This window comes from Bufo gargarizans, chromosome 9 (assembly GCF_014858855.1).
Source record: "Bufo gargarizans isolate SCDJY-AF-19 chromosome 9, ASM1485885v1, whole genome shotgun sequence".
NCBI lineage: Eukaryota > Metazoa > Chordata > Amphibia > Anura > Bufonidae > Bufo > Bufo gargarizans.
The window spans coordinates 193213912-193229600 of record NC_058088.1 but is presented as its reverse complement, the minus strand read 5'-3'; the positions used below and the strand labels follow the sequence as shown (position 1 = coordinate 193229600).

Below are 15689 nucleotides of genomic sequence, written 5' to 3'. Positions count from 1 at the left end.
GGGCGAAGGCGGCTATTTTTACTCTTCTTTCCAGCTCGTTAATCCAAAAAAGAATTGTTAGGGCTTAAAATAGAAAAATCGATCATTATCTAATGAGCGTATGACAGCAAGAGCACGACAGTCCCGAGTGTGAGAGACCCTAGGACTGACCACAGCGGCCATGATAGTCCGGAGTGTAGAGACCATAGGACGGACCGCAGCAGCCATGGTAGTCCGGAGTGTGAGAGACCCTAGGACTGACCACAGCGGCCATGATAGTCCTGAACGTGAAAGATCCTAGGACTGACCACAGCAGCCATGATAGTCCGGAGTGTGAGAGACCCTAGGACTGACCACAGCGGCCATGACAGTCCGGAGTGTGAGAGACCCTAGGACTGACCACAGCGGCCATGATAGTCCTGAACGTGAAAGATCCTAGGACTGACCACAGCAGCCATGATAGTCCTGAACGTGAAAGATCCTAGGACTGACCTCAGCAGCCATGATAGTCCGGAGTGTGAGAGACCCTAGGACTGACCTCAGCAGCCATGATAGTCCGGAGTGTGAGAGACCCTAGGACTGACCTCAGCAGCCATGATAGTCCTGAACGTGAAAGATCCTAGGACGGACCGCAACAACTATGATAGTCCTTAGCGTGAGAGAGCCTAGGACGGACCGCAGAAGCCATGATAGTCCTGAACGTGAGAGTTCCTAGGACTGACCACAGCGGCCATGATAGTCCGGAGTGTGAGAGACCCTAGGATAGTCCGTAGCAGCCATGATGGTCCTGAACGTGAGATTTCCTAGGACAAACCTCAGCAGCAGGGGCGGACTGGGAACTTAAAGTGGCCATGGAACAAAGATGGGAAATGTCCGGGGGGCGAAGGCGGCTATTTTTACTCTTCTTTCCAGCTTGTTAATCCAAAAAAGAATTGTTACGGCTTAAAATAGAAGAACAATCAATCATCATCTAATGAGCGTATGATGGTAAGAGCACGACAGTACAGAGTCTGTGAGACCCTAGGACCGACCTGAGCAGCCATGATAGTCCTGAGCGTGAGAGATCCTAGGACGGCCCTCTGTAGCCATGATAGTCCTGAGTGTGAAAGATCCTAGGACGGACCGCAGCAGCCATGATAGTCCTGAACCTGAGAGATCCTATTACGGACCTCAGCAGCCATGATAGTCCTGGGTGTAGAGACCCTAGGACTGACAGCAGCCATGATAGTCCTGAGCGTGAAAGATCCTAGGATGGACCTCAGCAGCCATGATAGTCCTGAGGGTGAGAGATCCTAGGATGGACCTCAGCAGCCACGATAGTCCTGAACGTGAGAGATCCTAGGACTGTCCGTAGCAGCCATGATAGTCCTGAGCGTGAAAGATCCTAGGACAGTCCGCAGCAGCCATGATAGTCCTGAGGGTGAGAGATCATAGGACCGGCCGCAGCAGCCACGATAGTCCTGAGGGTGAGAGATCCTAGGACGGTCCGCAGCAGCCATGATAGTCCTGAGGGTGAGAGATCCTAGGACGGTCCGCAGCAGCCATGATAGTCCTGAGGGTGAGAGATCCTAGGACGGTCCGCAGCAGCCATGATAGTCCTAAGGGTGAAAGATCCTAGGACGGTCCGCTGCAGCCATGATAGTCCTGAGGGTGAGAGATCCTAGGACGGACCGCAGCAGCCATGATAGTCCTGAGGGTGAGAGATCCTAGGACGGACCGCAGCAGCCACGATAGTCCTAAGGGTGAGAGATCCTAGGACGGTCCGCTGCAGCCATGATAGTCCTGAGGGTGAGAGATCCTAGGACGGACCGCAGCAGCCATGATAGTCCTGAGGGTGAGAGATCCTAGGACGGACCGCAGCAGCCACGATAGTCCTGAGGGTGAGAGATCCTAGAGCGGTCCGCAGCAGCCATGATAGTCCTGAGGGTGAGAGATCCTAGGACGGTCCGCAGCAGCCACATGATAGGATTAGATACACAGCTTAGCAGACAGTATCACGTGTTAGGCTTAGATACAGCAGCTTAGAGTACCATATCACATCAGAATTAGGGCTCATGCACACGAACGTGCTTTGGTTCCGCGGCTCGGATCCATTCACTTCAATGGGGCCACAAAAGATGAAGACAGCACTCTGTGTACTGTCCGCATCCGTTGCTCTGTTCAGTGTCCCCATAAAAAAAAAAAAAGGAACATGTCCTATTCTTGTCTGTTTTGCGGACAAGAATAGGCATTTCTATAATGGGCCGCCCGTTCTCAATTTGCGGAACGCACACGGGAGGCACCCTGGCACGTTCGTGTGCATGAGCCCTTAGATACACCAGAAGTTATTTGTAATGTTATTTCATGTGGGCGTCGTGCCCATGTGCTGTGTGTATTTCCATCTGAGGTTTTTTTAATCGCCATAATAACCTTAATAATTACCACGGGAGATTTTAATTTTTCTTTAAGATGTTGTTTTTTTTTTTGTTTTTTTTTTTCTTCCACGTTCCGGTCCTCAGAGGAGTTCACTGTGTGCCCATCCAGATACACGGGGCGCAGCTGCTCAGACTCTCACACATGCTGGCATCGCCTCCACTTGGCAATCGTACCAATGTCAATGGGTTGTGTGGTCCGTGGGGTCAGGTGAGGTGCGCCGCCCTATAAAAGCTCTCCGGAGGCAGGATGTGAGCTGAGACGTCGTTCAGGGGGCAGGATGGCACGACTACTCAACTTCTTGGTGTTGTCCAGCTTTTTGGTGGCTGCCCACGCTGCCACGGTAAGTCAGAGCCTTCACTCTCTCTACCTAGATATAGCATCCATTTTCCTAATATACTCTGAGATTTTGTTTCCTCGCCATTTTCAACATCTCTGTTTCCTGTCGGTGAACGGAAACATCTTTTCCTGAAAACCGACCATGTCTGACCGACACAGCTGCAGGACTCGTCACAGTGTATCATAAGTTTTCTGTGTCACTTGGACATGATCAGCCTCTGCATGCAAATAAGAATATTTCTATAGGCTGACGGCAAGCAGAGATCTTAATATGTTTACAAAGGACTGTGCCTTAGTGTTTTTGTTTTTTTGGTTTTTTTATTTGAGGACCCCCACCACCCTTGTCCGTGTGTCTGGACTGAGCTGCAATACCAGACATGGCCATGAGCAAGGGTGGCGCCACAGATCCTCGTGAGTATTCATAGTGCTCACAAGTGACTGATGCGTATCGACCCTCTATTTGCAGCTGGGCGTGGTGCACACAGAAGGAGGATTTGTTGAAGGAACCAGTAAGAAAATTGGCATAATCTCCGCAGATTATATTGATATTTTCAAGGGGATTCCTTTTGCCGCTCCGACTAAAATTCTGGAAAAACCTGAAAAGCATCCCGGCTGGTCAGGTACGAATGATTTAGTTTATTGGCCGTCTTATAGTAGGTATCACCTGTGCAGCCTCAGTTCAGACCTATATTTGGTGAGTATATTCGTCACATCATGCCTTCTACTCTGGTCACAGCCAGAGCTGCAGTCGAATTTCTGCTGGCTGACACATTCTGAATTCTGCTATTTGGATATATTGTCTTGGCTGCATTTTGCAGAATGTAACTCAGCAGAGCGTGTGCATTGCAGACGCTGAACAGTCAGGGGTTGTCGGCGTTGTGAATGCAGCTCTGGATGGGACTGGAGTAAAGAAATGACAATGTCTGCAAGGTTATCTAGTGCTCTATGTAGGATATGAACAGATAGATATTCACAAACTGATTGAATTTGCTTCTTTTCCTCTCTTTAGGAACTCTGAAAACCACCGACTACAAACCTCGCTGCATGCAGTACAACCTCCTCGGGAATGACGTACGCGGAGAAATGGACTGTCTGTACCTGAATATTTGGGTCCCTCAGTCCCGCTCGTCAGGTCAGTGCTATGAGATGGTCATCCACTGTATATAGCACTCATCTGTACAGCTGCAGTTCACATCTTAAAGGGGCTGTTCAGTTTAGAAACCCCCTACATACAACCCATTAGGTAATTCTAAGGTAACAGAGGGGGGACACTATTAGGCCCCTTTCAGACGAGCGAGTGTCACGCTCCGGACTCGCAGCTTAACTTCCAGCACTGCCGGGGTCACATAGCATTATATTGATTTATGATGCTATGTAACCCTTACAGTTCTGGAATGTATTCTGACAGCATCATGTCAGTGTTATCCCATACATTCCAGAACTGTAAGGGTTACATAGCATCATAAATCAATATAATGCTACGCGACCACCGCAGTGCTGGAAGTTCAGGACGGGAGCTGCGCTGCGAGTTCGGAGCGTGACACTCGCTCGTCTGAAAGGAGCCTTAAGGATCCTCCATCTTTTGTCTAGACTGGACAGCGGTTACAGAGCGGCTTTTACTCTGGAGGACCAGCCATTGTTGGGTTGTGTAAGGCTACTTTGACACTAGCGTAAATATTTTCCGGTATTGAGATCCGTCATAGGGTCTCAATACTGGAAAAAAAAACACGTCAGTTTTGTCCCCATTCATTGTCAGTGGGGACAAAACGTAACTGAACAGAACAGAGCGCTCCAAAATGCGTTCCGTTCCATTCTCATACCAGAGAGCAGCAGCATGCTGCAGTTTGCTTTCCATCATGGGATGCAGAGCAAAACGGATCCGTCATCACCCACAATGTAAGTCAATGGGGACGGATCCGTTTTCTCTGACACAATAGAAAACTGATCCATCCCCCATTAACTTGCAACGGAGTTCATGACGGATCCGTCTTGGCAATGTTACAGATAATACAACCGGATCCATTCATAACGGACGCAGACGGTTGTATTATCGGTAACGGAAGCGTTTATGCTGAACCCTGCTCGATCCAGAAAAAACACTAGTGTGAAAGTAGCCTAATACCGCATTTCCCCAGTGGTGGCGCTGCAGGAATACTGAACACTTAGGGCTCTTGCACACGACCGTATGCCCTCCGAGACATACGGTCTGTGAGCGGGCCATATGTCCCGGAGTGGCATACATTGTGCGCATGGGAGCGCACAGCATCATATCATTATGAGTGCAGGACAATAGCCCCGCGGGCGGCCCGATGCGCACAGTGTCATAGTAACCTGTGATGCTACGCGCTCCCGTGCACACGATGTATGCCGCTCCGGGACATATGGCCCGCTCACGGACTGTGTGTCTAGGTCGGGTGCATGAGCCCTTACTGCCAGGTTTCCCTGCATTCCCTGATTACAGCTGATCGCTGGGGGTCCCTGCAGGTGGTCATTGTGTGTGTGTAAAACCAGTAGGGATTGTCCAAAGCGGAGAACCTCTTTAAACTGAATCCCTTATCCGATCCCCATGCCGGATTATTGGGCAGCAGTTCCAGTGCAATCAGTTGTGCAGCTTTCTGATATAAGGAGAACCCTTTGACTCTTCGCTGCACTGCGGACCGCAGCTTCCCTCTTAGGCACTGAACCAGCAGGGTCAGGTGTTAGTTATCAGACAACCGCCAGCATTATGAATGCAGCTCTGGAGCACCAATCATTTTCTATCCTCTTACGTTTAGTGTCGACCAAATTACCCGTCATGATCTGGATTTACGGGGGAGCGTTTCTACTTGGAGGCGGTCAAGGGGCCAACTTCTTGGACAATTACCTGTATGACGGGGAGGAGCTAGCCCTGCGAGGAAAAGTCATTGTGGTGACCTTCAACTACCGTGTGGGGGCCCTGGGATTCCTCAGCACCGGAGACGCCAACTTACCTGGTGAGACTTCTGCTTCATTACGATTATGTCTTAAGATCCTAATGCACGGACTGGTTGCTGCATTTCATGGTGGGATGTTTAATTAGGACCCACTGTGGGTTGTCAGCGCTTCTTAAAGCAGCGCCACACCTGTCCATAGGTGACGTGTGGTATTGCAGCCCACTTCCATTTACTTTAGTGGAGCTGAGCTGCGTGCAGTACCGGACACAACCCGCTGGACAGGTGTGGCGCTGTTTTTGGAAAAATAAACTGCCAATTCTTTTTTAAATCTTGGACAATCACTTTAACTGTATTGAAGTCCTATGTTTATCCTTCTTCAGGAAACTATGCTCTGTGGGATCAGCATTTCGCCATTGCATGGGTGAAGAGGAACATCATTGCCTTCGGAGGAGACCCCGATAACATCACCCTCTTTGGGGAGTCAGCTGGGTCCGCCAGTGTGTCCCTACAGGTAACAGGTTAAGCAAGAACTTAAAGGGATTATCCAGGAATCCACAGGTTGGGTGCGGTACTGCAGCTCAACCCCATTCAGATAATTGGTGCCAAGCTGCAATACCAAACACAACCCATGGACAGGTGTTGTGCTGTTTTTGGAAGAAAATACTTACATTGAATTATTCCAGTAATATAGTGGCAGGGGCGGTATTAGCCGCAGGGTAAAATCATGGGTTTGGTTGCTTTCTGTGTGTAGAAACCATTACTTAGTACAGAGCAGCGCGCCCCTGTTAGCTGCATGTCGTCACCACTAGGGGGGGTGATCTGTATACCAGCCAGATCATTGAGCACCGAATATAGGTCGCCCCTATCGGTGGCAACAGGACCCAACAGTTTTTACATGTTTGTGTGTGGAGACTAGAAGATTAAAGGGGCTGTACGAGTGTGTAATACTGATATCAGCCGTTTAAAGAGGCTGCGGCGTGAGTGCTGAGGCTTCCTCGCAGTGTACCAAACACAGCGCCATCCGTTGTATAGAGGCTGTTCTTAGTATTGCAGCTCAACCGCATTCACTTGAATGGGACTGAGCTGCTTGTAGGCCACGTGAGCGATGAATGTGAAGTTACCGACCTAGGAAATGTCAGTGGTGCTCCATTTCTTAAAACAACTAATCGGCGGGGGTGCCGGGAGTCGGACCCCCACTGATATAACACTTGGGCAACCCCTTTAATGCTGTCTGCCATCAAGAATATAAGGGAAATGCTGCAGGTGATTGATGTTGCATGGGAACAAAAAGTGAATGCAAAAACTAGTGCAGAAGCTGAACATGTGCTTCATCCTCCAGTCCAAGCCCCCAGATGGCCTTTGTCATGGTGGTCCGGGCTTCATGGCTGACATGTCTATCCTTTATTAAAGGCCCATGTACTGGTATCTCATATCTAACCGTGTCTTTCCTGTCCTTGAACCAGACTCTGACGCCTTACAATGTGGGATTGATCAAGCGGGCGATCAGTCAGAGCGGGGTAGGACTGTGCCCATGGGCTATACAGCGAAATCCTCTCGTGTGGTCCAAACAAGTGAGTGCATATCCTACCGAATAATCCAATTGCTGGCAACTTTCAGTACTTTTTTCATGTAGCTGGACCAAATCATTTTTGGTTTGTGATTGATCTATTCGTTGCAGGTGGCTTCAAAACTCGGATGCCCTGTGAATGACACTGCGGCCATGGCGAAATGCTTGAAACAGACTGACCCAAAAGCTGTCACCCTGGCTCTTCAACTGCAACTGACCAACCTAGACTGTGAGAATACAGTGCACCTTACACCTGTACACTGCGCAGGCAGCCAAAAGACCCAGACACACTGACACTCGGGGTACAGGATAATGACACTGACACTCGGGGTACAGGATAATGACGCTGACACTCGGGGTACAGGATAATGACGCTGACACTCGGGGTACAGAACAATGACGCTGACACTCGGGGTACAGGACAATGACGCTGACACTCGGGGTACAGAACAATGACGCTGACACTCGGGGTACAGAACAATGACGCTGACACTCGGGGTACAGGATAATGACGCTGACACTCGGGGTACAGGACAATGACACTGACACTCGGGGTACAGGACAATGACACTGACACTCGGGGTACAGGATAATGACACTGACACTCGGGGTACAGGATAATGACGCTGACACTCGGGGTACAGGACAATGACACTGACACTCGGGGTACAGGATAATGACGCTGACACTCGGGGTACAGGATAATGACACTGACACTCGGGGTACAGGATAATGACACTGACACTCGGGGTACAGGACAATGACGCTGACACTCGGGGTACAGGACAATGACGCTGACACTCGGGGTACAGGACAATGACGCTGACACTCTGGGTACAGGACAATGACGCTGACACTCGGGGTACAGGACAATGACGCTGACACTCGGGGTACAGGATAATGACGCTGACACTCGGGGTACAGGATAATGACGCTGACACTCGGGGTACAGGATAATGACGCTGACACTCGGGGTACAGGATAATGACGCTGACACTCGGGGTACAGGATAATGACGCTGACACTCGGGGTACAGGATAATGACGCTGACACTCGGGGTACAGGACAATGACACGCTGACACTCGGGGTACAGGACAATGACGCTGACACTCGGGGTACAGGACAATGACGCTGACACTCGGGGTACAGGACAATGACGCTGACACTCGGGGTACAGGACAATGACGCTGACACTCGGGGTACAGAACAATGACGCTGACACTCGGGGTACAGGATAATGACACTGACACTCGGGGTGCAGGATAATGACGCTGACACTCGGGGTGCAGGATAATGACACTGACACTCGGGGTGCAGGATAATGACGCTGACACTCGGGGTACAGGACAATGACACGCTGACACTCGGGGTACAGAACAATGACGCTGACACTCGGGGTACAGGACAATGACGCTGACACTCGGGGTACAGAACAATGACGCTGACACTCGGGGTACAGGACAATGACGCTGACACTCGGGGTACAGGACAATGACGCTGACACTCGGGGTACAGAACAATGACGCTGACACTCGGGGTACAGGATAATGACACTGACACTCGGGGTGCAGGATAATGACGCTGACACTCGGGGTGCAGGATAATGACGCTGACACTCGGGGTGCAGGATAATGACGCTGACACTCGGGGTACAGGATAATGACGCTGACACTCGGGGTACAGGACAATGACGCTGACACTCGGGGTACAGGACAATGACACGCTGACACTCGGGGTACAGGACAATGACACGCTGACACTCGGGGTACAGGACAATGACACGCTGACACTCGGGGTACAGGACAATGACACGCTGACACTCGGGGTACAGGACAATGACGCTGACACTCGGGGTACAGGATAATGACACTGACACTCGGGGTACAGGATAATGACACGCTGACACTCGGGGTGCAGGACAATGACACGCTGACACTCGGGGTGCAGGACAATGACACGCTGACACTCGGGGTACAGGACAATGACACGCTGACACTCGGGGTACAGGACAATGACACGCTGACACTCGGGGTACAGGATAATGACGCGCTGACACTCGGGGTACAGGATAATGACGCGCTGACACTCGGGGTACAGGATAATGACACGCTGACACTCGGGGTACAGGATAATGACACGCTGACACTCGGGGTACAGGATAATGACACTGACACTCGGGGTACAGGATAATGACACTGACACTCGGGGTACAGGATAATGACACTGACACTCGGGGTACAGGACAATGACACGCTGACACTCGGGGTACAGGATAATGACACTGACACTCGGGGTACAGGATAATGACACTGACACTCGGGGTACAGGATAATGACACTGACACTCGGGGTACAGGACAATGACACGCTGACACTCGGGGTACAGGATAATGACACTGACACTCGGGGTACAGGATAATGACACTGACACTCGGGGTACAGGATAATGACACTGATACTCGGGGTACAGGATAATGACACGCTGACACTCGGGGTACAGGACAATGACACGCTGACACTCGGGGTACAGGACAATGACACGCTGACACTCGGGGTACAGGACAATGACACGCTGACACTCGGGGTACAGGATAATGACGCGCTGACACTCGGGGTACAGGATAATGACGCGCTGACACTCGGGGTACAGGATAATGACACGCTGACACTCGGGGTACAGGATAATGACACTGACACTCGGGGTACAGGATAATGACACTGACACTCGGGGTACAGGATAATGACACTGACACTCGGGGTACAGGACAATGACACGCTGACACTCGGGGTACAGGATAATGACACTGACACTCGGGGTACAGGATAATGACACTGACACTCGGGGTACAGGATAATGACACTGACACTCGGGGTACAGGATAATGACACCCTGACACTCGGGGTACAGGATAATGACACTGACACTCGGGGTACAGGATAATGACACTGATACTCGGGGTACAGGATAATGACACGCTGACACTCAGGGTACAGGATAATATACATGCATTAGGATTCCAGACTGAATGGATTTTACTTCTCCATGCGCTTCTCCCTCCAGACCCCTTGGTGCACTATCTGCCCTTCACCCCTGTCATCGATGGAGACTTCATTCCAGACGAGCCCAGAAATCTCTTCGGCAATGCTGCCAATGTGGACTATCTCGCTGGAGTCAACAACATGGATGGACATCTTTTTGCCGGCATTGATGTGCCAAACATTAACAGACCCCTCCAAAGGGTGACAGCGTGAGTGTCTGATGTCCCCTGTACATGGTTATTAATGTTCAGTTTGTTGTCTGGTCACATCGCAGCTGGTGATCTAATGGAGGTTCTCCAACAGGGAGGAGGTGCAGAAGCTGGTGCAATCGCTGACCCTCACTAACGACACTGCTGCCATAGACGTGGCCTATAACCTGTATACACAGGCCTGGGGACCCAACCCCGATCAGGAGATCATAAAGAAGACCGTGGTCGACATGGAGACTGACTACATCTTTCTGGTCCCAACTCAAGAAGCTCTAGCACTTCACTACCAGCATGCCCAGTAAGTGTCCCTACTAGGTCTATAGTTATATACAGGAGATGCCCAGGTTATACCAGCTGTACATATATAATTATATACAGGAGATACCCAGGTTATACCAGCATGCTCCATATCACTATATACAGGAAGATGTATAACTTATACCAGCTGTACATATATAATTATATAAAGTAGATACCCAGGTTATACCAGCTGTACATATATAAATATATACAGGAGATGCCCAGGTCATACCAGCTGTACAGATATAATTATATACAGGAGATGCCCAGGTTATACCAGCATGCTCCATATCACTATATACAGGAAGATGTATAACTTATACCAGCTGTACATATATAATAATATACAGGAGATGCCCAGGTTATACCAGCTGTACATATATAATTATATACAGGCGATGCCCAGGTTATACCAGCTGTACATATATAATTATATACAGGAGATGCCCAGGTTATACCAGCTGTACATATATAATTATATACAGGAGATACCCAGGTTATACCAGCATGCTCCATATCACTATATACAGGAAGATGTATAACTTATACCAGCTGTACATATATAATAATATACAGGAGATGCCCAGGTTATACCAGCTGTACATATATAATTATATACCGGAGATGCCCAGGTTATACCAGCTGTACATATATAATTATATACAGGAGATGCCCAGGTTCTACCAGCTGTACATATATAATTATATACAGGAGATGCCCAGGTTATACCAACTGTACATATATAATTATATACAGGAGATGCCCAGGTTATACCAGCTGTACATATAATATGTTACATGTGCGGCTTGTTTTTAGTGAATATTGTTTCTGATTTTAGGAACGCCAAGACGTACAGCTATCTGTTCTCTCATCCCACACGTATGCCCATATACCCGAGCTGGGTTGGAGCTGATCACGCAGATGACCTCCAGTACATGTTTGGCAAACCATTCAGAAATCCATTGGCCTACAGACCCCAAGACAGGGACGTCTCTGAGGCCATGATGGCTTACTGGACCAACTTTGCTGCAACTGGGTAAGAGAAGTGTTCATCAATGAGCATTGCCGCCTGTTATCAGCCATTTCAGGGGAGAGGATGACTGTAGGACAGGAGAATACAGTCTATTGCCCCCTGTTATCAGCCATTTCAGGGGAGAGGATGACTGTAGGACAGGAGAATACAGTCTATTGCCCCCCTGTTATAAGACATTTCAGGGGGGGAGAGGATGACTGTAGGACAGGAGAATACAGTCTATTGCCCCCTGTTATCAGCCATTTCAGGGGAGAGGATGACTGTAGGACAGGAGAATACAGTCTATTGCCCCTGTTATCAGCCTATTTCAGGGGAGAGGATGACTGTAGGACAGAGAATACAGTCTATTGCCCCTGTTATCAGCCATTTTCAGGGGAGAGGATGACTGTAGGACAGGAGAATACAGTCTATTGCCCCTGTTATCAGCCATTTCAGGGGAGAGGATGACTGTAGGACAGGAGAATACAGTCTATTGCCGCCTGTTATCAGCCATTTCAGGGGAGAGGATGACTGTAGGACAGGAGAATACAGTCTATTGCCCCCTGTTATCAGCCATTTCAGGGGAGAGGATGACTGTAGGACAGGAGAATTACAGTCTATTGCCCCTGTTATCAGCCATTTCAGGGGGAGAGGATGACTGTAGGACAGGAGAATACAGTCTATTGCCCCCTGTTATCAGCCATTTCAGGGGGAGGATGACTGTAGGACAGGAGAATACAGTCTATTGCCTCCTGTTATCAGCCATTTCAGGGGGGAGGATGACTGTAGGACAGGAGAATACAGTCTATTGCCCCCTGTTATCAGCCATTTCAGGGGGGAGGATGACTGTAGGACAGGAGAATACAGTCTATTGCCCCCTGTTATCAGCCATTTCAGGGGGGAGGATGACTGTAGGACAGGAGAATACAGTCTATTGCCTCCTGTTATCAGCCATTTCAGGGGGAGAGGATGACTGTAGGACAGGAGAATACAGTCTATTGCTCCCTGTTATCAGCCATTTCAGGGGAGAGGATGACTGTAGGACAGGAGAATACAGTCTATTGCCCCCTGTTATCAGCCATTTCAGGGGGAGAGGATGACTGTAGGACAGGAGAATACAGTCTATTGCCCCCTGTTATCAGCCATTTCAGGGGAGAGGATGACTGTAGGACAGGAGAATACAGTCTATTGCTCCCTGTTATCAGCCATTTCAGGGGAGAGGATGACTGTAGGACAGGAGAATACAGTCTATTGCTCCCCTGTTATCAGCCATTCAGGGGAGAGGATGACTGTAGGACAGGAGAATACAGTCTATTGCTCCCTGTTATCAGCCATTTCAGGGGAGAGGATGACTGTAGGACAGGAGAATACAGTCTATTGCTCCCCTGTTATCAGCCATTTCAGGGGAGAGGATGACTGTAGGACAGGAGAATACAGTCTATTGCCCCTGTTATCAGCCATTTCAGGGGAGAGGATGACTGTAGGACAGGAGAATACAGTCTATTGCTCCCTGTTATCAGCCATTTCAGGGGAGAGGATGACTGTAGGACAGGAGAATACAGTCTATTGCTCCCTGTTATCAGCCATTTCAGGGGAGAGGATGACTGTAGGACAGGAGAATACAGTCTATTGCTCCCTGTTATCAGCCATTTCAGGGGAGAGGATGACTGTAGGACAGGAGAATACAGTCTATTGCTCCCTGTTATCAGCCATTTCAGGGGAGAGGATGACTGTAGGACAGGAGAATACAGTCTATTGCTCCCTGTTATCAGCCATTTCAGGGGAGAGGATGACTGTAGGACAGGAGAATACAGTCTATTGCCCCCTGTTATCAGCCATTTCAGGGGAGAGGATGACTGTAGGACAGGAGAATACAGTCTATTGCTCCCTGTTATCAGCCATTTCAGGGGAGAGGATGACTGTAGGACAGGAGAATACAGTCTATTGCCCCCTGTTATCAGCCATTTCAGGGGAGAGGATGACTGTAGGACAGGAGAATACAGTCTATTGCCCCTGTTATCAGCCATTTCAGGGGAGAGGATGACTGTAGGACAGGAGAATACAGTCTATTGCTCCCTGTTATCAGCCATTTCAGGGAGAGGATGACTGTAGGACAGGAGAATACAGTCTATTGCCCCCTGTTATCAGCCATTTCAGGGGAGAGGATGACTGTAGGACAGGAGAATACAGTCTATTGCTCCCTGTTATCAGCCATTTCAGGAGAGAGGATGACTGTAGGACAGGAGAATACAGTCTATTGCCCCCTGTTATCAGCCATTTCAGGGGAGAGGATGACTGTAGGACAGGAGAATACAGTCTATTGCCCCCTGTTATCAGCCATTTCAGGGGAGAGGATGACTGTAGGACAGGAGAATACAGTCTATTGCCCCCTGTTATCAGCCATTTCAGGGGGGAGGATGACTGTAGGACAGGAGGAATACAGTCTATTGCCCCCTGTTATCAGCCATTTCAGGGGGGAGGGATGACTGTAGGACAGGAGAATACAGTCTATTGCCCCCTGTTATCAGCCATTTCAGGGGAGAGGATGACTGTAGGACAGGAGAATACAGTCTATTGCCCCCTGTTATCAGCCATTTCAGGAGAGAGGATGACTGTAGGACAGGAGAATACAGTCTATAGCCCCCTGTTATCAGCCATTTCAGGGGGAGAGGATGACTGTAGGACAGGAGAATACAGTCTATTGCCCCCTGTTATCAGCCATTTCAGGGGAGAGGATGACTGTAGGACAGGAGAATACAGTCTATTGCCCCCTGTTATCAGCCATTTCAGGGGAGGAGGATGACTGTAGGACAGGAGAATACAGTCTATTGCCCCCTGTTATCAGCCATTTCAGGGGAGAGGATGACTGTAGGACAGGAGAATACAGTCTATTGCCCTCCTGTTATCAGCCATTTCAGGGGAGAGGATGACTGTAGGACAGGAGAATACAGTCTATTGCTCCCTGTTATCAGCCATTTCAGGGGAGGATGACTGTAGGACAGGAGAATACAGTCTATTGCCCCCTGTTATCAGCCATATCAGGGGGGAGGATGACTGTAGGACAGGAGAATACAGTCTATTGCCCCCTGTTATCAGCCATTTCAGGAGAGAGGATGACTGTAGGACAGGAGAATACAGTCTATTGCTCCCTGTTATCAGCCATTTCAGGGGAGAGGATGACTGTAGGACAGGAGAATACAGTCTATTGCCCCATGTTATCAGCCATTTCAGGGGAGAGGATGACTGTAGGACAGGAGAATGCAGTCTATTGCCCCTGTTATCAGCCATTTCAGGGGGGAGGATGACTGTAGGACAGGAGAATACAGTCTATTGCCCCCTGTTATCAGCCATTTCAGGGGGAGGATGACTGTAGGACAGGAGAATACAGTCTATTGCCCCCTGTTATCAGCCATTTCAGGGGGGAGGATGACTGTAGGACAGGAGAATACAGTCTATTGCCCCCTGTTATCAGTACACTTATTGCCAGTGCGGAGGACCTGCACATTTTGGGGTTAGTGGCTCCTTAGGTAAAGGAACACTCTGCAGTCTATATAGGAGGCACTTTAGAACTAAACACTTTTTGGTTTTTTTCTTGCACAGAGATCCAAACAATGGAAACTCTAAGGTGCCCACTCCTTGGTTAGTCTACAACACCCTGAACGGACAATACCTGGAAATCACCAAGAAGATCACGAATAAATCCATGAAACAGGACCTGCGCTCCCCTTACGTCAGGTTCTGGGTCACCACCTTCCGCAATCTTCCCAACCCATAACCGAAGATCAGAGATTGGGCGTTGTACACACAGTCTCCGCAGGGGGCGCTATCATGGGGCGGTTACTTGTCACCCAAGTGCTCCTTTAAACCTCCTGATTTTTGTATGGCTGCTATTCTGAAATAAAATGCACATCTCAATAAAC

The 15689-nt window shown here is 49.4% G+C and overlaps 2 protein-coding genes across 2 annotated transcripts in view; both read left to right on the top strand.

The window, feature by feature from the left end:
* The window catches only part of GTF3C5 (general transcription factor IIIC subunit 5), a 20298-nt gene extending 17695 nt beyond the window's left edge, over positions 1–2603 (top strand). Inside the window, exon 12 of the transcript XR_006391212.1 lies at positions 2478–2603. The gene's annotated coding sequence lies outside the window, so the exon portion shown is untranslated. The remainder of the gene's footprint in view (positions 1–2477) is intronic.
* Positions 2596–15689, top strand: LOC122946125 (bile salt-activated lipase-like). Its single transcript, XM_044305492.1, has 11 exons — positions 2596–2734; positions 3197–3350; positions 3740–3862; positions 5505–5702; positions 6023–6153; positions 7106–7213; positions 7321–7438; positions 10271–10457; positions 10552–10755; positions 11596–11793; positions 15370–15689. Exons 1-11 carry the CDS (start codon positions 2672–2674, stop codon positions 15542–15544), a joined length of 1659 nt encoding a protein of 552 aa, XP_044161427.1. The 5' UTR covers positions 2596–2671; the 3' UTR covers positions 15545–15689.